Genomic DNA, 24,520 nt, shown 5'->3' on the forward strand with positions numbered 1-24,520 from the left:
GGGTTGTGGTTTGTGAGCCATGCCAGATCACCCTGGCAGCCCCTGGACATTCTGGACTTTTGGCAGTTTGTGGCAATTCATGCATAACTTCATTCTTATGTTTTAAATAAGTGATTGGGACATGTATTTCTATGCCAGCTTCTCTCCTGGGGGATTCTGCACGGTTGTAAAGCTCTCCAGAAACAGCAGTATGCTCAGAGTCCAGTGTCCAAGCTGAAGGGGATTTGTAGGTTAGCAAGACTAGGGTGGAGGTGTGTTGGCAGGGCAGGTATGGTCTGGCCAGATGAACACACACTGTTCGGCAGTCAAGCCAGGCGTTTTGTCTCTGAGACATCAAGGAATTCTGTGATGGAAAGGCAGTGGCAGCAAGGCTCTGGCTCTTTTTCATAATAAAGGATATATCCTCCTGGCAGCTGGGTGGAAGTTGACTGTCTTCAAAGCCCACTTGCAAAGAGTGAGCTAACTGTATAGATTTGCAGTAGTTCCTGTGAAAATAGCCTGGTTTGTATTGAAGGGGGTCTCCTGCTGCAAACATTTTCCTGTTTCTGACAGCAGGTTGCTGCTGCTTTCCCCATGCTTGCAAGGGGCTGTGGGAGTCGCTGCAGAAGCTGGGCAGTAGTGGGAAAGGGAGGGGTCTCCTTTTGTTTGCACTGTGTTCCTCCTCGGTAAGGTTGCTGTTCCACTTGTGCAGTTGTCAGTTCCTGGTGCCTTGGGAGGTTTTAAACAAGCAGCTCGGAGCTGGCAGCTGACCAAGAGTACAGCTGCAACAGCCCTCCCTCCTGGCAGGCTCAGCGCAGCAACGTTCCTGCCTCTCCATGGCTGCCTCTTCTCCCTGCCTTGCAGACCCCTGAGTCCCTGGTTGGTGTTTGTAGCCGTGTGCTCTGGGGGGCTCTGGTCCCTCTCCTGGATCCCAGGGCATATGCTTTCCTCCCCCAGTTCTTGGCAAGCAGTGGGTCTGGGTGTGCAGCCCTTTGCTCCCAAGGCCATGCTCTGTGGCTGGGGCTAGCCGCTGCCCTGCTCCCCGTGGTCCCCAGTGCTCTCTCATCTTCCCTGTAAATCCTGGGGTGGGGGTGAGGGGTGATTTGGGAGTCGAGTTTGTTTGCAGAATGCCAAACAAATCTTCTGTTTCTCCAGGTCCAGGTGTGCGGAAGAAAATCAAGGGCTCCAAAGATGGGAAGAAAAAGGGGAAGGGGAAGAAGATGGCAGGCTTGAAATTCCGGTTTGGAGGAATCCCCAGCAAAAGGAAAAAGGGCTCCTCTGTAAGTCTGCGCCACTTTCTCTGCGTTGGCCTTGGCTGTGGGGGGCTGTGGTAGGGACGTGCTGGGATGAGCCCTCCCCCTAGGAGCCTCCCTCTTGCAGCGGTGTCGCAGCCTTGTTTGTGCCCCTCTGCGAGGCAGCAGTGTCTGACCAGCACGTTCGTTTGTCCTTTTGATAGAGAGCTGTGTCCAGGCTCAGAGTTGTAAAGACATCGTGCCTGGGTGCAATTTCTGTTAAAATCATGTAACTGCATTTGCTTTCAGTGATGAGGTTTGTAATGCCATGAGTTCAGATTTCATTTGCAAGGGAATTCTTTGGGGCTTGCGCTCCAGCTGAACTGTGCGTCAAAAAGAATTACCAAATGCTTTAATTGCATTAGTGTAGCCTGCCTTCAGGCATCTGTGATCCTGCAATGTAGCCCAGGGGTACTGGAGCTTCCCATTAAGAGCATGGCAACAGGGCTCTACCACGGTTTCAGTGCTCTGCCCTTGTCAGCACATGAATATCAGGTGCATTTTAAAAAATAGCAGAGCACTGCAAATAATAAATCTCTCAAATAGCTACTGAATAGGGGTGGAACTCTTGTAGGTCTTGATAATATTATTGATCAAAATCCTGTTAGTTCAACCTTATTGGAGCTCGCTGACTCGCCAGCTCTAGTTCACATGACACAACCTGTTTGTAAATACCTTTGTGCATCAGAGGCTGAAGCGAGAGGAAGAATGTGATACAGATTCTTGATGCTGTATTTTTGCAATTGCACATCACAAAAAATTAATCCCATCTCTGGGTGCACTCTAGATCTGTACATTCGCCTTTGTGAGAGTTACAAAGAGCTTGGGCTTGCTCCTGCAGCTAGAGCGCTAAGCACCTGACTCATAGCAAATCCCTGATTTGCATGCTCGCATAAGTCTTTGGAATAAGAATTCAGACGTTGCTATGTTTTGATGTCATTGCATGCTGGGCTTGTTTAGCTCCTTTCATGTTTTAAGGAAGGTCAAGTGTGATTGCCTGTGTGCACACCCACAAACAGGCTGACACAAGCTGAAACAGGTGTTGAGAGAGAGAGGGAGCAAAGTTTTGCCAAGCAGTGGAGAAGGGAGCCCCTGACTGCACAGAAGTGGGAGTAGGGTGTTGTCCCCCAGCATGTCTGCCTTGCAGGTGCCTGCCCTTGGGATAACATTGTCACAGCAGCGGGTTCTTGCAGCTGGCTGCTGCCTGCAAGGTGCTGAGCCTTCCCAACATGCCTGGCTGGCTGCGCCATGTGGTATCTCTGCACCCCCTGCTAGTGGAGGTGGCAGGCTGCAGGGGAAACCCAGAGCCCAACTCTTGTCAGGGAGCCTGAGCAGGGACTTGACACATTTATGTGTTTTAAAGGTGCTCTGAGATTTGCTCGTTGATTGCACATTGATGGTGCCGTGAAGTGGGTGAGCTGTCCCTGTGCTGGGTTGAGCACTGCAAGGTAATTGCCTTCAGGCTCTAGCCATAGTCCAGCTCTGCCCTTATTGATTGCCTGGCTGGGACATCGATCTGATAGAGGAGATTTCCCTGCTTCCTAACACCTCGTGACACACTCTTCTGAACCCCGTCTGGCGGTGCCAGGAGCGTGCTCGTGCTGCCACCCTCCCTGCTGCTCTGTCTGGCCTGTTCGGTGGGAGGCAGGGTGCCCCGAGGAGCACAGCCGATGATCCCACACGGGTTTATGTGGCTTTCTGGGGGCTTGTTCTGCTGCAGAGCGGCGATCTCTGGGAGCAGCCGCTGGGATGCCAGTGCTTGGACTGTGCGTGCTTTGGTTCTATCCTCTGCAGAGCGAAGAGGAGGAACGGGAGGAATCCGACTTCGACAGTGCCAGCATCAACAGCTCCTCAGTGCGCTCCGAGTGCTCGGCTGGCCTGGGGAAGAGAGGGAAGAGGAGGAGAAAGAAAAAGAGGAGTAGGCCATCCTTTGTACTCTGTTCCTGTTCTGTTTGGATTTCCCTCTTCAGCTGGTGCTTTCCTGGCCTTTGCAGCTCCAGGCCATGTCTGGCGCTTGCTCGGTGGGAGAGGACGTGCTTGTGCTTGTCTGTGTTCGTGGAATGCGAGGTGCTTTCTTGGCGTCCGGGCCCTGCTGCTGGTGGGCTCCTGCCTGCCAGAAGGCAGCAAGCAGATCCTGCCACGGGCTGCCGGCTCACTCCCACAGCGCCTGTGGTGGCGGAGCAGCCTGGCAGCAGGGCTTTTCTGTCCTGGGGCTCATCTGCCCCCAAGCCAGCTCTGTGGCACTGCTCTGGGAGAGTCGTGGTGCTGGTGTGCTGCCCTGCCGTGGTGCTGTGGCTCCCAAAGCCCACCCACCCTGCCTTGCTGCTTGTGCACAGCCCCAGCCACCCAGGGTGGCCAAGCCCCCTGCCCGCCCCGGGACCCTGCCTGCAATTTGGGCACCGGGGTGTGTCACGGGCAGCGTGGGCAGTTGGCACCCTCCCTGCACGTGTGGTCCTGCCAGGATTTGTCCTCTAGCAGCAAAGTTCCAGAATTTGTGGGGCTTCCAGGGAAGTGATTTTCTGAGGAGCAGCCCCTGGAGAGACGGGGCTTGTGGCAAGCTCCTGGCGGAGCAGAGCAGGCTGTGGGCGAGAAAGTGTTAAGACGAGGGATTTTTTGTCTGTGTGAGATGTGCAGCCAGGCAGCAGCAGGCGGTAGGTCTGTGGTAGCAATGTAGGAAGACGGAGTCATGCAAATAGCAGTGGGAAGCATCTGTCAGGGGCTCCCAGCAGCTGCGTGGCCGTGTTTGTGTGTCTGTTCCTTCATCCCGTCCCTTGTGGAGGGCTGTGGGTGGATTCTGCACGATGGCGTCTCCGTCCCTGTGCTGCTGTTGAGAGCAGCCCCCCTGTGCCGCGCTGGCTCAGCACCGGCAGGGACTGCCAGGGCTTGGTGCTGCCCTGCCAGGCTTCCCATGCCATCTCCGCCTCCTGTGCTGCTGCAGGACGCGCACTGCCTTTCCACCTTGTGTCCTCATTCGGGATGAGATGCTTCAGATCCAGGTGCATCCTTTGGCTTCTTAGCTTTGCTGATGGGTTTTTGCTTCTGACAAATGGAAGGGCGGCTTCTGGGTTGGGGGACGGTTAGGGCGTGATGCTGGCCAGCCCCCTCCATCGGTCAACAAGGCAGGGCCGACCGGCTGGCTCCATGTTTTGCCTGTGAGGGGCATTGCTTCTTGTCCCGGCTTGCTGCTGTATGAGGGTACTGGTGGCGGAGCTGGGCAGCCCCTGCCGTGTGCTGGAGGAGCGGAAGGTCATAGGTCTGTGCCAGGAGTTTGTGGCAGAGCTGGGAATCGAGATGAGCTGTTTCGATGCTTACAAGACTTTGTCCCTCCCTTCCTCTTCCCGTTCGCGCTGAGCTGAGAGAGCTCCTGCCTCTGCGCCAGTGAGCACCCAGGAAGAGCAGAGTAGTCCCAGGAGAGGAGTCCTCCTCCTTGGCCGTGTCACCCTTGCATGGTGCGTTTGCAGTTGGTGGCGCTGGTACCTGGGGAGGTTTCTCTGACTGGCCTCCCTTGCAACCTCTCCAGGTTCTGGCATTCTCCATTGAGAGCCTGAAGGAACCAAAGGATGATACAGTGTGGAGAGAGAAAGAGAGACAGAGGTGAGATGATGCTGTGTGCAAAGATGAACTGTGGTGCTGAGGGACAGAGAGGTAGGGGGACGTAACAGGAGGGGTCTGAGGCGAAACGCTTTCCTTATTTCCTTAACCATATCGTAGAGGAGCAAGTGTCCTGTTCCCTCCCGGGAGAGCAGGCAGCTCTGCCGTCCCTCTGACTGTGTGCCTGTCCCTTGCTTGCAGTCGAAGAAGGGGACGGCTACGAGACGGACCACCAGGACTACTGTGAGGTGTGCCAGCAGGGAGGAGAGATCATCCTGTGTGATACCTGCCCGCGTGCCTACCACCTTGTCTGCCTGGACCCTGAGCTGGAGAAGGCCCCTGAGGGCAAGTGGAGCTGCCCCCACTGTGTGAGTGGGGTCGGGGCCCCGTGGGTGCAAGCGGATGAGTGGGTGGGCAGTGGAAACCCCCGGCGTTACACTGGCTGTGCTTTCCCAGGAGAAGGAGGGCATCCAGTGGGAGCCAAAGGAGGAGGAGGAGGAGGAGGAAGAAGGTGGCGAGGAGGAGGAGGATGACCACATGGAGTTCTGCCGTGTCTGTAAGGACGGAGGGGAGCTGCTGTGCTGTGACACCTGCCCGTCCTCCTACCACCTGCACTGCCTGAACCCACCGCTGCCAGAAATACCAAACGGTGAATGGCTCTGCCCTCGCTGTACAGTGAGTGTTACCAGCATTCCTCGCCCCGTCCCTGCTCCTGCTCCCGCACCCGCCCAGCCTGGCAGTGGGTCTCCTGGCCACCGCTGCCCCTCTCACCCTCTCCCCGTGTCCTGCTGCCGGGCTGTGTCCTGCCCCGTGCCACAGACCCCCTCCCTTGGGGAGCACTGCCTGCCGGTTGTGTGCACCCAGGGGACCCAGACAGCTCTGCCGCCTGCGCTGTCTCCCCGTGGGGGCTGCCGGCTGGTGTCTTCTGGCCAGTTTTTAGATGGGCTGTCAAGCCCCATTCGATGCATGGCCTGTTTAGAGGTGGTGGCAAGACCATCTCCATGGGGATGCACCAGTGTTGTGGACACTTCTTGGTGGCCACAACCCCTGCCCACCCTCCGTGTCTCCTTTCTGTCCACCCCGTTAGAAGCAGCAATGGAGCAGCTGGGCCCAGGACCTGGGCAGCACCTTGCATGTGCCAAGGGGCGCTGGCCCTGTTTGCGGGGTGAGATAGACACAGCCAGGGCCTGGATGATTCAGGTCACACCTGGCTCCCCATGGCCAGGGGTGAATCCGTTGTCGCTCTCTGCCCCAGGGCTTTCACTGTGGCACCGTTTTTTGGCACAGGCTGTGCCGGCATGCTCCCCAGAGCCCTGGCTGTGCTTTCCCCGCTGCGCTTGGGACGGCTGCCATCTGCTTGGCATTGCGAGACCCCTTCTGCCCTCCAGGTCTACCCTGCTCCCCGAGGCCCCTGACAGGGGCTCACCTTAAACTCTGTGCTCTTGCTTGTTTGCTTTTTTATCCCCAGTGCCCTCCCTTGAAGGGCAAAGTCCAACGCATCCTGCACTGGGCCTGGAAGGAGCCACCGGCTGCCCCACTCCCGCCTGTGCTGCCCACCTCGGATGCGGAGCTGGCTCTCCCCCCGCCAAAGGTGCTGGAGGGGATCCCAGAGCGCGAGTTCTTCGTGAAGTGGGCAGGCCTCTCCTACTGGCACTGCTCCTGGGTCAAGGAGCTGCAGGTGAGCCTGTGTGTCATCATTGTCACTGTGTCCCTGCCTGGCCTGCTGCCCCACCGCCCGCGGGTTGAGCGTGACTCCCTCCTGCCGCAGCTGGAGCTCTACCACACTGTGATGTACCGCAACTACCAACGGAAGAACGACATGGATGAGCCGCCGGCCTTCGACTACGGCTCTGGGGACGAGGACAGCCAGAGGGAGAAGCGAAAGAACAAAGACCCACAGTACGCCAAGATGGAGGAGCGGTTCTACCGCTACGGCATCAAGCCTGAGTGGATGATGATCCACCGCATCCTGAACCACAGGTGAGGAGCTGCATGCAGTCCAGGAACGGGCCACGGAAGGGTGTGTGCCAGGGTGCCTGAGCCCCTGCTAGCACTGATGCGGAGCGATGCTCTTGCGCGCCAGGGAGGAAAATGGCAAGGGTTAGCCCTGCTGCGCTCCCTGGGGCTCCGCAGGTGGAGCTTGGAGCAGCGCGTCTGGCCTCTCTGCGGGTTTTCCCTTTGTGCGCGGTTCTTGCCTTGCTGATTTGCACGGGTAGCTGAGCCTCTGCACTGGCCTGCTGCGGGATTTCTGTGCTTGGTTGAGTTCCCCACCCCAGGGCTGGGAAGTTTGTGCCATCCTTCTGCAAAGCCAAAATCTTGGGCTGATGGAATAGCAGCTGCTGGCTTGTTTGGAGGTCTCTGTCACCTTGAGGGTTTGTTCCCAAGGCGAAGCCAAGGCCAGAAGTGAATTGACACCTTCCTTTATTTTCCTTTCTGCTGTGTTGCATGTTAAAAATAGAGACAGTAAGTTTTCCCCCAGGTGGGTACATGGAGTTGTTCCACTCTTCCCAGACATACTGTTTCAGTCCCTGTTACAACCTAATCATTCCATAAATCTCTGCTGCAACCCTGTGATGGGTCTTGCTTCCATCGATTGTGCCCTGTGGCTACTGCCACTCACCTAAACTTCTTTGGAACAGCAGCCCATGTCTCTGTAGGTCATTTGTTCCTCTCAGAAACCGCGCAGCCCCGCTGCACTCACATCAAAGGTGAGGCACCAGCAGGGATTTATGCACTGCTCGTACTGAGACGGACTTTTTTCCTCCTTGCCTCCTGCTGATGCTGATAGGGACGATGCCCGAGGAGAGGAGTCTGAGCAAGTGCCTGGCTCCCTGCTGAAGCCTTGACATTTGCATTTCTTTTCTGTGGAAGAAATTTCCTGCCTATGAAATGTGCTGTGCAGATGTTGGTTTTTTTTTTTTTTTTTCCATCAAGTGGCTAGAGACACCTTGTTGTTGAATTTCTATGTTTCAAGTGGCAACCTGAAATTTCAAGCGACAACTCTGCTTGAAGGCTGCTTGGCGGAAAATAAAGCTAGCTGCCTGGGTACTTTTCATGTGAGCTTTACGTTGCTCTGCTAATGAGGCAAGGGTTTTTTCCCTGTAGGCATATAATCAGACTCGGCAGTGTGTCGATTCATTTTTCAGCGTAAGCAAAACTTCATAGAGCAGTGAGTGCTGGTATTCATCCAGTGCTGGTAAAATGGGAAAATGAGGTTGTTCAGTGGAATGGAAGAGAGCAGCCTTTAAAGCTTAATGATTTAACACATGCAGCAGATTAATAGGCATTTCTGCCGGAAAGTGTTGATACTTTCTTTACGTTTTCCTACCTCTGCTTGGGTGTCGTGGTCTGTAGGTAAATGCAGAGGATGAAGCATCCAGTTTTATGGAAGCAGGTTATGGTTAACTGCTTCCCAGGGGGCAAGTGTCATTTCACTGAAAGTCTTTTCGTGCCCTGCATTACAGCTTTGATAAAAAGGGAGACATCCATTACCTGATCAAGTGGAAAGACCTGCCGTACGACCAGTGCACCTGGGAGATCGATGAGATAGACATCCCATACTATGAAAACCTCAAACACCTTTACTGGAACCACAGGTACGACCCAGCTGGGCGGTGGAACCACAGCAGAGCTGCCACAGCCTGGCAGAGGCAGGCAGAGCTGGGGCAGCCTGTGCAGGTGCTGGTGCCCCCCTTCTGAACACACCAGCTCTGCTCGTGGGGACCTGTCTTCAGAGAGCGGTGGCTGAGCACTTTCAGAAAGCTGGCTCTCCTGAAATGCCATTTCAGGGCTGCTGGGAAATCCTGCCTGCCTGTCGTTTTCCAGCCTGTGCTCCCCTTCCCCTGCATTTATGCTGCTGTAGTACTCATGCTCTTGGCACGCTCCATGGTGCAGCTGCCCGTCTGTTTTGGGGGAAAACCACAGCCCTCTGATGTGATTGCTGTTCTTTTTGGATGACATTGTGTGGACTGTTGGGAGGAGAAGATTCACACTCCATGAGAGCCCAGGCTAACTGGGCCAGAAAGGCTCCTGTGGGGAGAGAGGCAGTGGAGTTTGGGAGGCATTTCTATCCCTGGGCTCAGGGACTGGGAGAGGAATGCTCATCATCTGCCTTTTCCCTGGCTGTTGCAGGGAGTTGATGCTGGGGGAGGACATGCGCCCTCTGAAGAAGCTGAACAAGAAAGGGAAAAAGCTGAAAGAGGAGAAGCTGGAAAAACCTCCAGAAACACCTCTCGTGGATGTGAGTAAGAATGGCAGGAACAGTGAATGGCACGTGAGCCCAGAGAGAGGGACATCTGTCTGGCCCCCCCACTCTGTTACGTTTTTCTCCTCTAGTTCCTTTGGGGACCCTGGATTTTTTTCATTGAAAGCTCTGGGGTGGCTTCGCTGTAAGGAGCATGAGGGCAGTGCTGTGCTGGGGACCATGTCTGCATCCCTTTGGGGGCTGTTGGGTGTCACAAGGCTGAAGAGGGATGTGCTTGGCCGCAGAGAGAGGAGGAGGAGTTGGCTCTCACTGCTTTGTGTTGTGTCTCTCTCTTTTCAGCCTACGGTGAAGTTTGACAAGCAGCCGTGGTACATTGATGCCACGGGGGGCACGCTCCATCCTTACCAGCTGGAAGGGCTAAACTGGCTGAGATTTTCCTGGGCCCAAGGGACGGATACAATCCTGGCTGACGAGATGGGGCTGGGGAAGACTGTGCAGACTATTGTGTTCTTGTATTCCCTGTACAAGGAGGTGAGTGGAGCATCCAGCAGTCCCCGAGGTGGCTGAGAGCCACTTGGTACGGGGAGAACAGCTTGGCCTTTGTCTCCCTGAGCAGGGCCACTCGAAAGGGCCGTACCTGGTCAGTGCCCCTCTCTCCACCATCATAAACTGGGAGCGCGAGTTTGAGATGTGGGCGCCCGACTTCTATGTCGTGACCTACACGGGGGACAAAGAAAGCCGGTCGGTCATCCGGGAAAATGAATTTTCTTTTGAAGACAATGCTATCCGGAGTGGAAAGAAGGTTTTCCGGATGAAGGTGGGAGCTAAGTCTGTGCCATACCCAGTAGCTTTAACCATCAGTAAGGAGGGGAGAGAGGCGAATGTAACCTGGAGAGGGAGGTTGGGCAGGTCCCTAATTGCCTGTTCTCCAAAGAGAGAGGCTGGCACTGTTAAAAAATGCAGGACGTTTGTGATGGGCTTGAAAGATTTCTGCCACAGCCTTTGCGGTGTCTGTAGTCCCCTGCTTGGTTCTAACGTTCAGATGGGTTTAGGTTTTCTGCTGACACGACTTGTGCCTCAATCCTGCTTCTGGTACTGTGCAGTACGGTGCAGGCAGCCCCCCCTTTTCTCCTTGAGTCATGTGCAGCAGCAAAGGTGGAGGCCATCCCGGTCCCCGCTGTCTTAGCCTGGCTTTTCTCTCCCTTGCTCCCCCAGAAGGAAGCCCAGATCAAGTTCCATGTCCTGCTCACCTCCTATGAGCTGATCACTATCGACCAGGCAGTGCTGGGCTCCATAGAGTGGGCCTGTCTGGTGGTGGATGAAGCACACAGGCTGAAGAACAACCAATCCAAAGTAGGTGGCAGGCGGTTGTGAGCGAATTTTGTGGTGCAGCTGTGCAACACCCAGTGCTGGCCGTCTGCTGCTCTGTGCTTTCCTCCCCCGGAGCTGAAAGATGCCCACACCTCGCACAGGTTCTGCCTGGGACCTGTGTTTGGGTGGATTTGCTTTCTTTAACATCCTCTGGCATTAAAAATCCTTCAGCGGTGGAAGAGGCGGCAGCCTGGCTGCCTGCCTGGCTCCTGATAATCCTTGGATGGGCTGTCGTGGAAGGGAATTGATCCCTCTCCTTCCTCTCTGCCCCTGGGACCTTCACGCAGGCCCCAGCGCTGAAGGCAGCAGGCGGTGTGACCCATGGATATTCAGGATTTGCTGCCTGTGCTCCGAGGGGATGGCTCGGAACAGGACACGCGAGCTGCAGCCTGGCTTTGCATGCCCAGTGGGGGGAGTGGTGGCTGTAAGGTCTCTGTGGGCACAATCTGCAGATACCCCAGGGGACTAATTGGCTCCTCGGAGCTCTTTTCACCTCCTCTCATTTCTTTTCCCAGTTCTTTAGAGTATTAAATAGCTACAAGATTGATTACAAGCTGCTGCTCACTGGGACACCGCTCCAGAACAACTTGGAAGAGCTCTTCCACCTGCTCAATTTCCTGACTCCTGAGCGGTTTAAGTAAGTTGCACTGGTTCCCCCCCCCCACCCCACCCCCGAAAGGGACGAGTGGCCGGGACCTGGCCCCTCGCCAGGTAGGGGGGTGGCTCAGCAGAGCTTCTCCCATTTCCCAGGGCTCCTGTCTGTATGGGGCTGCTGTGCCACTTTGCCATATCCCCATATCCAGTTGCTGCTGTGCCAATGTCACCGGTCTGCACCAGCAGGCAGGCAGCAAAGCCTGTTGCCCCCGTGGTCATAACAGCTACGCATGCCTTTAACGTGACCCCGGGTTTATTCCCGTGGGATTTTGGGGTCCTGTGGGTGGCTGTTGCCTTGCTATCGGTTGGGAGATTTGAGAGTGAGGAGCTGACGCCTGCCTTCTCTTCCCTGTCTCCGAGCAGACAGAGGTACTTTGGGGAATTGTTCAGACCTCGGCACATTTAGCCTGGATTTCCCCTCAGCCATCAGCACGGCTCCTCAGCCTGGCTTCTGCTCTGCTTGGATGCAAGCACAGGAGTGTCATCTCCTTGTATACCATGAGAACTTTGCCCTTGTTTTTAAGTCTTAAAGAAGCAGATGTCTTTGTGTCCTGTTATTGCTCAGCGCTGTGTGGTTCTGGCTGCTTCCACAGTAACCTGGAGGGATTTCTGGAGGAGTTTGCAGACATTTCGAAGGAGGACCAGATCAAAAAACTCCATGACCTGTTGGGTCCCCACATGCTGCGGCGGCTCAAGGCGGATGTGTTCAAGAACATGCCAGCCAAGACGGAGCTGATCGTGAGAGTGGAGCTGAGCCAGATGCAGAAGTGAGTAATTCCAGCGCAGCTCCCGTGGGGTGGCCAGCTTCCCTCACCCCACCTCATCTGCAGCACGGCGGGGCGTCCCTGGGGCCCAACAGGTCAGGCCCCCTGCTGTCCTCGGGCCTGCTGCGGGAGGAGCTGGAGCGCTCCGTGTCGCACCGGGGAGCGTGTTCAGCCTGGTTAAACTGGGCTCTGCAGTCCTGGCTGCTCAGCAGAAAGCGTTTGATGCACGGCAAGCTGTCAGCGTGGCACTGCTAGTGCTGGGGGGCACCGAGAAGACGCTGATGCTGAACCCCCTTCTCCTCCTGCTGTCGACACCGGGGCAGCAGCCAGTGATGCCAGCTCGCTTGGTGTCAGCCTGGAGCATCACTGCTGCGCCAGGGGATGCTTGCTTGGCTCTGTTTGTGTCGGGCTGCCTGGCTTAGCTTCAGCAGCATCTTTTGCCAAGGCTGGGGGCCTTGCAGCGAAGGGGGGTTGCTTCTTACCACCATGGCGGGACAAGGCTGGATGTACACCCAGCAGCGAGGAGTGTTCCTAGCCACTGTGCCCCCAAGTGCGTCCCACTTACAGGACTGTGATGTCCACAGTGCAATCAAATAAACCTGACCCTGAGCTGAGGGTGCTGAGCTGCTGCTTTGAAAAACCTCCAGATGTCCCTTTTGAAGCTCCAGTGGTGCTAGTGGGGTTTCATTCAGCACCGTCCTGTTTATGCTAGTCCTGCCGCTGGCTGAATTCACAGGGGTGTCTGTCCCATCCCCGTTCCTGCAGGAAATACTACAAGTTCATACTGACGAGGAATTTCGAAGCCCTGAATTCAAAAGGTGGCGGGAACCAGGTCTCACTGCTCAACATCATGATGGACCTGAAGAAATGCTGTAACCACCCGTACCTCTTTCCCGTGGCAGCAGTGGTACGTCACCTCTCTTTGTGCTGTGGGGACATTTCTCCGAATATTGTGTGTGAGCTGTCGATGGGGGCTGTATCCATCGTCTCGCTTGGGTTAATGGTGTGGGTTTTCGTGCGAGTGGTTCTGTACAAGGATTTTGGCTTTGAAATGCCTGTGCACTTCTCCGCGGAGGTAACAAGCGTTGCCCTCAAAGAGGCTAACCAGGGTGCCTTCACAGGAGGCCCCGGTTCTGCCCAATGGATCCTACGATGGGAATTCTTTGGTCAAATCTTCTGGGAAACTGATGCTGCTCCAAAAGATGCTGAAGAAGTTACGGGATGGGGGTCACAGAGTTCTGATCTTTTCCCAGGTGAGTGTAGGGTAGAAATAATAATAAATTTTTTAAGAATATTCTTAGTTCTATACGAGGATTTTGTGCTAGGAGCAGATAGAGGTAGGTGGAAGAGCTGGTGGCAGCTTGTCCCCAGATAGCGTGGCAGCTGTGGCAGTCAGGATGGATGGACTGCATCCCAGCTTTTCCCCCCGAGGGACTGCCTGTAATATTTTATTTAAAACTGCTGTTACCTGTGGATAAAGAGATAACAGCAATAGTGCTCCCCTGTGGGGAGGGCCGTTCAGACATGATTCCCTTGCACTGGCAGAGCTGCCTGCAGAAGATGAGACGCCAGTGCTGCTTCTCTGGCAGTTGCCTGCGGCCCTACGGGGATGTTGTTGGTACTGCCATCACCATGGCCTCCAGGCTGCAGGCAGGGGCGCAGCGGGGGCAGGGCAGGTCCCCGGGGCAGGCAGGGAGCCAGGCTGTGCAGAGCGGCTGGTGCCAGCGTCACCTTGCCCTGCAGATGACGAAGATGCTGGACTTGCTGGAGGATTTCCTGGAGTACGAAGGCTACAAGTACGAGCGGATAGATGGGGGCATCACCGGCGGCCTGCGCCAGGAGGCCATAGACAGGTTTAACGGTACTCACCTTTCTGCCTTGCGGGGTGGCTTGGCAGCCCGGGGTCGGCCGGCTGTGCCCACAGTCGGGCAGCGGGGAGGTGGTTGCCTGCACGCCAGTTGTGCCGCGCTCGGCAGGTCCCGCGTCCCGAGGCACAGCGCGGGCGGCTCCTACCCACGTCATGAAGCCCTTGAGATGCGTCCCTCAGTGAGCCCTGAGCGTGCCCACAGCAGGCTGCTTAGTTTGGGGGACCCCTGCGTTTCCCTTCAAGGCCTCGGTAGACGACAGAGCTTCCCCTTTGGCACTGGAGCTGCTTTTCCTCCAGTCACCCGTTCCCAGGGACGATGCATTTGCCCTCCTTGCCTTCCCTGCCTGTCGCTGGTTGGCTTAGACCAATGGTCCCATCGGTTTTATCCCTAAAGCGTGGTACTGCACCTTTCTACGTAAGCTGCGCTCCTTTCTGTCTCACTGTTTGCCACCTGTGGGTTTGTCTTTCTCAGCTCCTGGTGCTCAGCAGTTCTGCTTTCTCCTCTCTACCCGCGCTGGCGGTCTGGGCATAAACCTTGCTACGGCCGACACAGTCATTATTTATGATTCTGACTGGAACCCCCACAATGACATCCAGGTTTCTGACTTTTCCTTTTCCTTCCCATATAGTAAGTACCTCTGTGGCTCTGCCCTCTGTTTGCACACCCTGCACAGGGAGGTTGGTCTCTTCTCCCAAGAGCTGCTGGTGCTTTCTGCTGTATTTGTGGGGGGTGTTTTTGCCCAGCAGCGCCCTTCCCGCATCTGCTGGCCTTGCCCTGGCCTGTCTGTGGCACAGGAGAGACCTGGCACGTGAAACTGGCTCTCTTCCACGGCTTCTCACTTTCTCCTGCTGCTTGTTCACAGGCGGGTGCCCCCTTCTCTTCTGGGGAGCTTCCACTTGGGTTTCCAAAAGCCCAGGGCAGAGCCTAGCTAAGGACTGTCCACCAATGGGCAATGGCAGCTGGAGCGGGCGAGCAGCCCATACCTCTGAAAGTAATGGAAAAGCAAGGAGTCATGCATGTCCCTCCCGTGCTTGCTGGTCAGGAGAAGGTTCTCTCCAAAGCTACATCCACTGTTGCTGTCCATTTGTGCCGGTGTTTCCTTTTACTGGGTCGTAGGCAAGCAGCCGCGCTGGTGCGGGGTGGTGAAGGAACGGTGTGGGTCCGGTGAACCTGCAGCCGGAGGGTTCCTGGGTGGGGTGCGTCCTCGCTGCCTGCCCTCAGCGCCTTTGGCTGGAGGCCTGCCCGGGGAAGCTGGCTTGCCTGCAGCCAGCCTCAGGGGCTGGCATGTTCAGGCTGGCTCTGAGGAGCCCCTCTTGCTCCACCACCCTGTAGCAGCCTTGAATGCTGAATGCAGCCGTGTCCTTGTGGTGCCTTTGCACAGCCTGGGGAGGTGAGGAACAGGCCCCTCAGCCAGCGTGGCACGGTGCCGCCCTGAACAGCTTCATTCTCTGCTTGCAGGCATTCAGCAGAGCTCACCGCATCGGGCAGAACAAGAAGGTGATGATCTACCGATTTGTGACCAGAGCCTCTGTCGAAGAGCGCATCACCCAGGTGGCCAAAAGGAAGATGATGCTCACCCACCTCGTGGTCCGCCCAGGGCTTGGCTCCAAGTCAGGCTCCATGACCAAGCAAGAGCTGGATGACATCCTCAAGTTTGGGACAGAAGAGCTCTTCAAGGATGATGTGGAAGGTGAGATCAGGAAGGTGCTGGGGATGCTCTGCGTGGGGTGGGGCCCTGCCTCAGCTGCTGGGGCTCATTCTCCTCTTCGTACACCCGCAGGCATGGTGTCTCAGGGACAGCGGATTGCCATGCCGGACGCTGTCACTGCTTTCTCTGACACTCTCTCCACCAAAGGGGGTGCAGTGACTCCTGGCATGAAAAAAAAGCATGGTGGCACCCCCCCAGGTGTGTAGCCCCCCTTGCTGGGGTGACCCGTCCCCTTCCCTGGCCCTGTGCCCTGCCTGAGCTCCCTGGCTCTGGGAGCAGGCTGTCACCATCATGGTGATTTGTGTTTCCAATCCCCTCGCTTTGCTTTCCAGGTGACAATAAGGACGTGGATGACAGCAGTGTGATCCACTATGACGACGCTGCCATCTCTAAGCTTTTGGACCGAAACCAGGATGCAACTGATGACACGGAGCTGCAGAACATGAACGAGTATCTCAGCTCCTTTAAAGTGGCCCAGTATGTTGTGAGAGAAGAGGACGGTGTGGTAATGTGATTAGTATCATGTCTTACAATCGCACCTCTTTGTATGTCCCTCTGTGTTTCTTCCGCTCCCTCTTCTGTTCTGGCGAGTGTCTGCGGCTCTCCTCCCTGCGCGCCAGCTGTGGCTGCTGTAGGTGGCTCCAGATTTTGGGGGCCCAGGGGACCGAGAAGGAGCCCACTTGTCTTGGTCCTGTGTGGCCGATGGTGCAAGCCAGGCTCTGTCCCTGTTGGCCCAGGACCCCATTTCGATCGAAGCGTCCGTGGCACCTTCTGTCCTGCGGAGGGCCCTTCCCTGGCAGACTGGGAGCAGGCGCGATGCTGCTTGCAACCGCGCTGCTGTCGTTCGCCTGCCCAGTAGCCGCGCAGGAGCAGGCTGCTGTTCTGGGAGGTCTCTGCAGATCTGTGGTCTCTCCCTCGATGTGAGCGCGGGCGCTGTGGGCAGGATGGATGGCAATGTTTGCGGAGCTTTTTCTTGGGGGGGAGGTTGTCGCAGCCCTTTGACAACCTTGCACTGAGGTCAGTAGGTTTGGGCAGTGCCCCAGGAGCCCAGTTCCATCCCAGTGGCTCGGTGCCCTCCCTCTCTCCCTGGAGTGCTGTTAGAGGACAGGCAGTGGGGTAATGTGGGCAGGTCTGGGGCTGCCCGGTCTCAAGCTCCTGGTCTCTTGCTTTGCAGGAGGAGGTGGAACGTGAGATCATCAAGCAAGAGGAGAACGTGGACCCTGACTACTGGGAGAAGCTGCTGCGGCACCACTATGAGCAGCAGCAGGAAGACCTGGCCAGGAACTTGGGGAAGGGAAAGAGAATCCGCAAGCAGGTCAACTACAACGATGCCTCGCAGGAGGACCAAGGTACGGCTGTGGCCATTCAGCTCCTGGCGGGGCTCGTGGGCGGGCAGCAGCCCTGCAGGCTGGCTCTGAAAAGCTGCACAGGCAGGTTCCCCGATGGATGGATTGGCCAAGTCACTGGTGTTCCTCTGCAGTTTGGTAGGCTGTGTGGTTCTGTACTTCCCAGATTCTTAAACTTCCCAGGACAGAAATTCTTCCAAGACTTTTTTTTTTTGTCTGTAAACTCTCGTTTTGCTGGAAGAATGTAGGAAAGATGTGTCTGCGGGTGGGATATTTCAAGCTGGGTTTTTCCTGTATACTGATTTTGGAAAACCTGAGACTGTGATTTCTTGCTTCTTGTATCCTCTCGCGCTGCCTGTTACACCCACGGGCAGGCTCTTACCTGTCCTGTGTGTCCCTCCTGGGCAGGATCCCACTGCTTGGGAGGTCTCCTAACCTGACCTCCCTTGTGCTCTGCAGAGTGGCAGGATGAGCTCTCTGACAACCAGTCGGAGTACTCCATTGGCTCCGAGGATGAGGATGAAGACTTTGAAGAGAGGCCAGAAGGTCAGAGTGAGTTAATGCATTTGGTCCTCCACGGGATGTTGCTCTGCAGGGAGCCCTGGGCACTCAGGTGCAGCAGAAACATCTGGGTTGGAGGGACTGGTGTGCTTCTGGGCCTCCGTTGAGGGGGAGCTATCCCTGCTTGCCTGCCAGGTGAGGAGATTCCTAGGGCAGGGAGTGCAGCCGGCTGTTTCCTTTGCTGGCCGCTGCAGGACCTTGGTCTGGTCCTCATGGTGGAAGGTTGGGGACCGCAGGGAGGACAGGCGTGGTACCCCCTTGCTTGGAAAGCGCAGAAAAGAGCCCCAGCTGGGGAAGGCCAGTGGGACAGGTGGAAGGGACTGCTGCAGCCTGGGCTGCTGCTCTGCCCAGATCTCGCTCCCATCGGGTGGGAGCGCAGGAAGCTGGGGGTGCGGGAGGACTTCGGGCACCCTTCCTCGCTCCTGGGCCCACCCATCACTGAGGCTGCTTGGCTCTAGGTGGCAGAAGACAATCCCGGAGACAGCTGAAGAGTGACAGGGACAAGCCTCTCCCTCCTTTGCTGGCAAGAGTCGGGGGGAATATCGAGGTGAGCATCAGCACGACCAGTGCAATTGTGCCAGGGCTGCGCTGGGCTCGTGGGCTGGGCTGCTCCGTGCCGAGTTGCTGGCGCCTTAGTCCTGGTCCAGCAGCCGCAAGGCTCTGAGGTGCCACACACTTCCGAGGGTGTGTTGTGATCCCAGCAACGCCTCCACTCCCTGCAGGTTCTCGGCTTCAACGCCCGCCAGCGCAAGGCTTTCCTGAACGCTATCATGCGCTGGGGCATGCCGCCCCAGGACGCCTTCAACTCTCACTGGCTGGTTCGGGACCTGCGAGGGAAGAGCGAGAAGGAGTTCAGGTGCGGGGGGTGCCGGGCAGGTGGGGCGAGGTCTGTCCTGGGCTCTGGCTGATGGTTTGGGATGAGCTCTGATCACTGTGTTGTCTTGCCACGTCACTGTCTCTGCCGTGCTTCCCAGGGCCGGGCAGAGGCTGTGCTGTGACACAGCCGGCTGCGCAGCAGTAGCCCAAGCACCCGCACGTCCCCACCGTGGTTTCTTTTTGGGGAGGCAACACCTGTTTCCTCGGAGAGGGCTGCTGTCATTCTCTTTACGACAGGCTGAATCTCAGCCTGGGTGTGGGGCTCTGCCCTCGCCCGCGGCTGAGAGCAGGCGCTGTGGGTCCTCGGCTCAGCAGAGGGTCTGTGCCAACGGGACCAAGCTCTGGCTTTCCTTCCACAGGGCGTATGTCTCTCTCTTCATGAGACATTTGTGTGAACCCGGAGCAGATGGTGCTGAAACCTTTGCGGATGGCGTTCCCCGGGAAGGGCTGTCCCGCCAGCACGTGCTGACTCGGATTGGAGTCATGTCACTAGTAAGGAAGAAGGTGGGTGAGTAAAATTTCATATGTGCCATTTCAGGTGTGTTCTGGAGACCCGTGGGTTTCACTGGCTGCTGAATGCCTCTCGCCAGGGTTCCCCTGCTGAATCTCCCAGGTTTACCATAAATGTATAGGTGACGGTAATGCAAACTGCCTTTCAAACCCTGCCGTGTTTTTCCTCGGTAGGGATGTAGGATGAGCCAGTATTTAACAGGCTGGCTGGCAAAAAAGAGGAATCATGCAGGAGAGTTGTTGGGTCTCAGAGCTGTAGTGTTGACTGTGCCTGGCGGGGGGTGGTGGTGCAGCGATCCTGCCGCTTTGTCAGTCGGCGGGTGAAGCAGCCTGAACGTGCTGGCTCTGCAGCAGTGGGCTGGGAATGTCTCTGCTGTGTTTGGCTTGATGCTGTGCGTCTGCCCCAGGTCCAGGAGTTTGAGCATGTCAATGGCAAGTACAGCACCCCAGATCTCATTCTCGAGGGCCCGGAGAGCAAGAAATCCAGTGAGATTGTGTCTTCAGATCCCAACACCCCCATCCCGGCCAGCCCAGCACACATGCACATGGGACCTGTGGCTTTTGCTGGTAGGTGTGCCAGCAGGCTGCCTGGGCATCGTGGCTTTGGTCTGGCTTGAGAAGCCACCAGAAGGTCGTGCAGGTGTCTGCCTACCTTGGCAGCGTGCATGGCTCTCTGGGGCCCCATTCGATTGCTTCCTTGCTTTGCTGCTGCTACAGACAAAATAGAAACGCAGCTGGGGTTCCAAGAGGAAAAGGATCAAGTGGAGCAGAAGTCCAGGAAGGTGTCTGATGGCCAGGTAGGGTGGCTTCTCCCAGCATCTCCTCTGGGAGGGCTTCTTGTGGTCTCCCAGAAACTCAGAGCGCTCGCTGGGGAAGGCGCAAGGCTGGCCTCATCTGGTGTGGGCGCTTCATGTTAAGGTGCCTGTGAGTGCCGAGAAGGTGGAAAGCGAAGAGCACTTAGAAAGCTGCGACAGCAAGGAAAGACCGAGGGAAGAGCATCAGGAGGAGAGTGAAAAGGTTGAGCCTTCTCCCGAGCCGCTGGTGAAAGGTGAGTGTCTGTGGCTTGGGTGGGTGCCATCCCTGCGCTCGGGCTCCCCTCAGCGTGGCTGGGACTCCTGCGGGGCTGTGGCACCCAGCGACGGCACCGGTCTGTGCTGGAGCAGTTCTGCAGCTGAAGCTGCGTGGAGACCAGGGCGTGCACCCCTTCTGTGCTGGATGCGTTGGTGCTCCCAACGGGTGGACTTTCCCTCTGGTGGGTGGCTCCAGTGCTTTGTACCTTGCTTGGGTCCTTCTCCATATCACTGCGGGAAACCTGCATGTCACAAGGTCCTGCAGAAGTTCCTGAGACAACAACACTACCAGGTTGTAAATCACGAGAAATGCTCACTGTGGGGGGGCATTTTCTGTTCCTAGCAGTGTGTTCCTCCAGATGTCTCAAGGAAGAGGGAAAACTGAACAAATTTTCTTGATAAAATGCAGAAGAATATTTTGTTTGAAGTTTTCTGAATGCCTTGAACATACAAACAATATAATCACTTTACGCTAAAAGGGGAAGTCTCTCCAGACAAGCTGCTCTTCCCCAAAAAGCATTTTGCATGTCAAGCTTTTCGTACAGTCCTCTTCCTTTCCTCAGATGAGGGGATTCAAGAGAAAGAGAAGCCTCTGGAAAAGCTGGAGTTGAACAGCAGCCCAGGAAAAGGGGAGGACAAAGAAGTCAAACCAGGTGAGATGCAAGGAGGCTTTGGGGCAAAAGAAGGGTCTCCAAAACAAGGCAGGTGCCCGTTGCAGAGGCGAAGGAGCAGGTCCATGGGGTGATGGTGAGCACAGCCCTCAGCACCCGCAGCAGCTGGTGCTCGCCTTGTGGCGAAGCGTGAGAGCCATGAGCGGAAACAAGACCCCAGTAGGGTGGGTGCTGTATGCTTGCCGTGCGAGCAGTAGGACCTGTGGTGGAGCAGGGTGCAGACTGATGGCTTTTCCAGCAGTGACTTTAGTGGGGAGTTCCTCTGGCAGCTGATGGGGCAAGGAGGGTGCCAGTCGGTCTTTTGGTGGAGAATGGTTAGACAGGTACAATTTTTTGTGTTTGCCAAGCAGAGGACGCCAAGGCAGAGGAGAAGGAGCAAAGTGACGCTCAGCAAAATGGTGACAAAGAGGAAGAGGAGGATGGCAAGAAGGATGACAGAAACATGAATTTCCGATTCATGTTCAACATCGCTGACGGTGGCTTTACAGGTAAGAGCAAGAGACGAGGCATCAGCTGCTCCTGCAGAGCTTCTGCGCAGAAGCTCTACAGCCGTGCAAGCAATGTGAGCCATGTGAAAAGGCTGCGGACAGGACGGTGCTTCACCTCGCCGCAGGCTGTCTTGGTTTTGTGCTGTGCCCGTGGCTGCCCGGGAGATTTCACCGCTCGCCCTGCCCGGTGTGCTGGGTGATGTCCCCAGCAGCCCCGCTGCCTGACCGGGCTGTCTCGCTTCTGCTTCCACAGAGCTGCACACGCTGTGGCAGAATGAGGAAAGGGCTGCCATCTCCTCTGGCAAGATCTATGACATCTGGCACCGCCGTCACGACTACTGGCTGTTGGCAGGAATTGTCACGTACCCTTTGAGTTGGTGGGAGCGTGCCTCCTGCCGTCGGGCAGCAGGGGATGGGGGAGCCTCGGCAGGGTGCAGGTGCTGGGGTCAGGGTGCAGTGATGAGCAGGGTGGGGGTTTGGTAACGTGGTGTGGCTGCAGGGCGGTGGGCATGCTGTCGGCTAGCCAGCCCTTCCCTTGACGCTCCCTCTGCATCAGTCACGGCTATGCCCGCTGGCAGGACATCCAGAACGACCCACGCTACGTGATCCTGAATGAGCCGTTTAAGTCGGAGATACATAAGGGGAACTACCTCGAGATGAAGAACAAGTTCCTTGCCCGGCGGTTCAAGGCGAGTTGCAGGTCCAGGGCTGGTGAGTCCTTACCAGCGGGGGGGACCAGAGTGGCACCCCAAAGCTGGGGGGCAGCCCACCAGCACCTTCTGGGTGCAGGGCGGGGAGTGCTGTGGGCTTTGCAAGGGGCTCACAGTCGCCGGAGGAGAGCAGGCACCCAGCAGCAGGAGCTCAGTCCTGGGGAGCTCGCCGGCTCTGTGGTGGGGTGCACGGGATGGGACCGGCTGCCCTGGGCTCCTCTCTGTGAGTGGGCTGGGTGCTCTGCCCGCTCCCAACATGTGCGGTGCTGTAGAGTTGCTGCCCAGATCCCTTTCTGGGACGCTTGGTGTCTGCAGATAAGAAATCAGAAGGGCTAAGCCTGTTCTCCCAGGAGTGTTTGGGTGTGAGGCTGGTGGGGAGCACGGCAGGGCAGAGGCTCGTTTGGTGTGAACCACATGGGCAGCTGGAGCCTGCGGAGCGGTGCTGGTTTACACTGGAGCAGGGTCTGGTCCTGAACCCTTCCCCTCCTGCACCTCCCAGTTGCTGGAGCAGGCCCTGGTGATTGAGGAGCAGCTGCGGAGGGCTGCGTACCTCAACATGACCCAAGACCCCAATCACCCGGCCATGGCATTGAACGCCCGTCTGGCTGAAGTGGAGTGCCTTGCCGAGAGCCACCAGCATCTCTCCAAAGAGTCCCTGGCTGGGAACAAGCCCGCGAACGCCGTCCTGCACAAGGGTGCGTGCCGGCAGAGGTGGGGTGGGAGCCTGCCCCAGGGGGCTGGGAAGGGTTTGCCACCCTGACCACTGGGAGGATCCGGCTGGGAAGTTGTTGGTGTCTCGCGTTCCCTTGGCCAGGGTCTGACTGCTCCACCCTTCTCGCTCACTTTGCTGGCCAGGGCACTGGAAAGTGGCATGCTGCTGCTGCTGCAGCCAGCGGTGGCGGGGGTCTTTGCCATCAGCTCCCAGCTGCTGGAGCTTGCTGGGATGCTGGGGGTGCTCCTGCCTTTGCCTGAGCACTGCCTCGTTCTGCTCGCAGTGCTGAACCAGCTCGAGGAGCTGCTAAGCGACATGAAGGCTGACGTGACACGCCTGCCCTCCATGCTGTCCCGCATCCCACCCGTGGCCGCCCGGCTGCAGATGTCCGAGCGGAGCATCCTCAGCCGCCTGGCTACCCGTGGGGGGGACCCCACTGGCCAGCAGGTCAGCGGGGTCCGGGACGGGGCCCCATGCCGGGGCTGGCAGCGATGGGGCCAGGGCTGCACATCAGCGGCTCTTCTCCCTCCTTGCCTGCCCAGGGCTCCTTCGGCTCCTCCCAGATCTACAACAACAACTTCGGGCCGAATTTCCGAGGTCCTGGGCCAGGCGGGATTGTCAACTACAGCCAGATGCCTCTGGGACCGTATGTGACCGGTAGGTCGGGGTTTGGAGCGGGCGCTCCGGGGCAGAGGAATTCAGGGGGTGGGTTTGTGTGGGCCAGGAGCGCTGCGAAGGGCGGCGGCGAGCAAAGCGTTTCCCCTCTCCCACCACAGATATTTAGCCGTCCCCACAGTTCTCCTCCGCAGCTCCCATTCCCAGCTGAGGTAAGGCTGTGCCCACTGCTCGCCGCGTTCTGTTTGCCGGGGCCCCGTGGGAACACGCGTGCAGACGCGTGAGGGGCTGTTTCCCCTTGGGGCTGCCCCCTCCGAGCGCCGGTGTCTGGATGTGGCCCCTGGCTCAAGCAACCGCAGCTGTTACCGGTGGTGGGGGCAGGATCCTTCCCGCAGCCCTTGGGCTGGCTGCCCCTGCCCGGGTGTGGGCTCACTCCCCCTGCCCCGGGGTTTGGCGTGGGGAGGGTCCGAAGCCTGGCTGACGGCAGCTCTCCCCTGTCCTTGCAGCAGCCCCCGGGGGCCGCTCGCCGGCCCCCCCAGCCGAAAGCCACCCTGTCGCTGGAGGAAGGGTGGGGGAAGCGAGGCGGCGTTGCCTGCGTGGAAGACGAGCTGCTCCTGGCGCTGCCGAGCTCTCCCGCCCCCGCTTCAAGTGTGCTTCAACCGATGCGACCCCCCCCCCCGCCGTCGCTGGAGCGGCCGGGATGGGGGTTTCATTTCCGTGTACATTTTTTGCACTTTCTTATTGAAGACTTGAAGAGTTTGTCTGGGCGAGATGGGCCGAGCTGAGAAGGGAGGTCGAGTCACGGTGTTTGTGTCTGGGTTTATTGGCACGTGTGGGGTGGGAGCGGGGGCCGGCGGGTGCCCTGCTTGCCGGCCAGCTGTGCCAGGGCACTTGTCTGGGGCCGAGCTGGCTCCTGCGCTTCTCTCTGCGGTCCATTTCTGCGTCCTCGTGGTGTTTGAGCAAGTGCGTACCTGCTGCCAGCCCCGCTGCCAGAGCTGCCGAGCCCCGCGGGAGATTGGTGTGTGCCGGCGTCAGCCCTGGCACTGTCCCGGCAGCGGGGCCGTGGCAGGGCTGGGGGTCCGGGCGTGCTGGGTTTGGGGTGCACAGGTGGAGGCGATGTGGGTGGGAAGGAGGGGACGGCTGGAGCTGGGACGGGGACACCTGCGAGCGTGGTGACACCAACCACGCCGAGGTGGCGGCCTCTCGCCGGAGGCTGATGGCAGCAGTGAGCAATGCCCCCGCGTTCACTTCGTACTGCGTGTGTCCCGGTTTCTGTTCTCTGTGTTTTAATAAATCCTTTCGGAAGGATGCAGTGGGAGCCTGGCGGGGTGAGGACGGCAGCGGCGTTGGTGGCAACCGGGGGGCCCAGCTGCACTCACGGCCCCCCCGCCACCATCCTGCACACACACGTGTGCACACGCGGACACAGGGACCCTGGCTGGGCGGCAGCGGAGCTGCCCCCTCCCCAGCCCAGCAGCCCCCACTCCCACACGCGCTTCCTGCACGTGTGGGCACGCATGAACGGGGGGA

General features: G+C 57.7%; 1 protein-coding gene across 6 annotated transcripts in view; it reads left to right on the forward strand.

The window, feature by feature from the left end:
• Positions 1–24,298, forward strand: part of CHD5 (chromodomain helicase DNA binding protein 5) — a 31,545-nt gene extending 7,247 nt beyond the window's left edge. For 3 of the 6 annotated variants that reach the window (XM_055798543.1, XM_055798544.1, XM_055798547.1), the window contains 37 exons: positions 1,135–1,259; positions 3,066–3,189; positions 5,064–5,230; positions 5,319–5,537; positions 6,331–6,540; positions 6,631–6,842; positions 8,327–8,458; positions 8,994–9,102; positions 9,406–9,597; positions 9,683–9,883; positions 10,282–10,419; positions 10,953–11,074; positions 11,685–11,858; positions 12,621–12,762; positions 12,977–13,108; positions 13,599–13,716; positions 14,195–14,319; positions 15,182–15,413; positions 15,504–15,629; positions 15,764–15,936; positions 16,606–16,780; positions 17,237–17,329; positions 17,797–17,885; positions 18,061–18,194; positions 18,574–18,718; positions 19,132–19,291; positions 19,442–19,521; positions 19,643–19,772; positions 20,358–20,447; positions 20,816–20,953; positions 21,207–21,315; positions 21,510–21,642; positions 22,163–22,358; positions 22,659–22,822; positions 22,918–23,032; positions 23,152–23,202; positions 23,497–24,298. In XM_055798543.1, the coding sequence (XP_055654518.1) occupies positions 1,135–1,259; positions 3,066–3,189; positions 5,064–5,230; positions 5,319–5,537; positions 6,331–6,540; positions 6,631–6,842; positions 8,327–8,458; positions 8,994–9,102; positions 9,406–9,597; positions 9,683–9,883; positions 10,282–10,419; positions 10,953–11,074; positions 11,685–11,858; positions 12,621–12,762; positions 12,977–13,108; positions 13,599–13,716; positions 14,195–14,319; positions 15,182–15,413; positions 15,504–15,629; positions 15,764–15,936; positions 16,606–16,780; positions 17,237–17,329; positions 17,797–17,885; positions 18,061–18,194; positions 18,574–18,718; positions 19,132–19,291; positions 19,442–19,521; positions 19,643–19,772; positions 20,358–20,447; positions 20,816–20,953; positions 21,207–21,315; positions 21,510–21,642; positions 22,163–22,358; positions 22,659–22,822; positions 22,918–23,032; positions 23,152–23,159 (5,132 nt within the window). In that variant the 3' untranslated portion in view covers positions 23,160–23,202; positions 23,497–24,298. Of the gene's footprint in view, positions 1–1,134; positions 1,260–3,065; positions 3,190–4,791; positions 4,866–5,063; positions 5,231–5,318; positions 5,538–6,330; positions 6,541–6,630; positions 6,843–8,326; positions 8,459–8,993; positions 9,103–9,405; positions 9,598–9,682; positions 9,884–10,281; positions 10,420–10,952; positions 11,075–11,684; positions 11,859–12,620; positions 12,763–12,976; positions 13,109–13,598; positions 13,717–14,194; positions 14,320–15,181; positions 15,414–15,503; positions 15,630–15,763; positions 15,937–16,605; positions 16,781–17,236; positions 17,330–17,796; positions 17,886–18,060; positions 18,195–18,573; positions 18,719–19,131; positions 19,292–19,441; positions 19,522–19,642; positions 19,773–20,357; positions 20,448–20,815; positions 20,954–21,206; positions 21,316–21,509; positions 21,643–22,162; positions 22,359–22,658; positions 22,823–22,917; positions 23,033–23,151; positions 23,203–23,496 lie in introns of those variants that run through there. The other 3 variants (XM_055798545.1, XM_055798546.1, XM_055798548.1) reach the window with 3 other exon arrangements.
• Positions 24,299–24,520: the final 222 nt, after the last annotated feature.

Source organism: Falco peregrinus, chromosome 3, assembly GCF_023634155.1.
Source record: "Falco peregrinus isolate bFalPer1 chromosome 3, bFalPer1.pri, whole genome shotgun sequence".
Classification (NCBI taxonomy): Eukaryota; Metazoa; Chordata; class Aves; order Falconiformes; family Falconidae; genus Falco; species Falco peregrinus.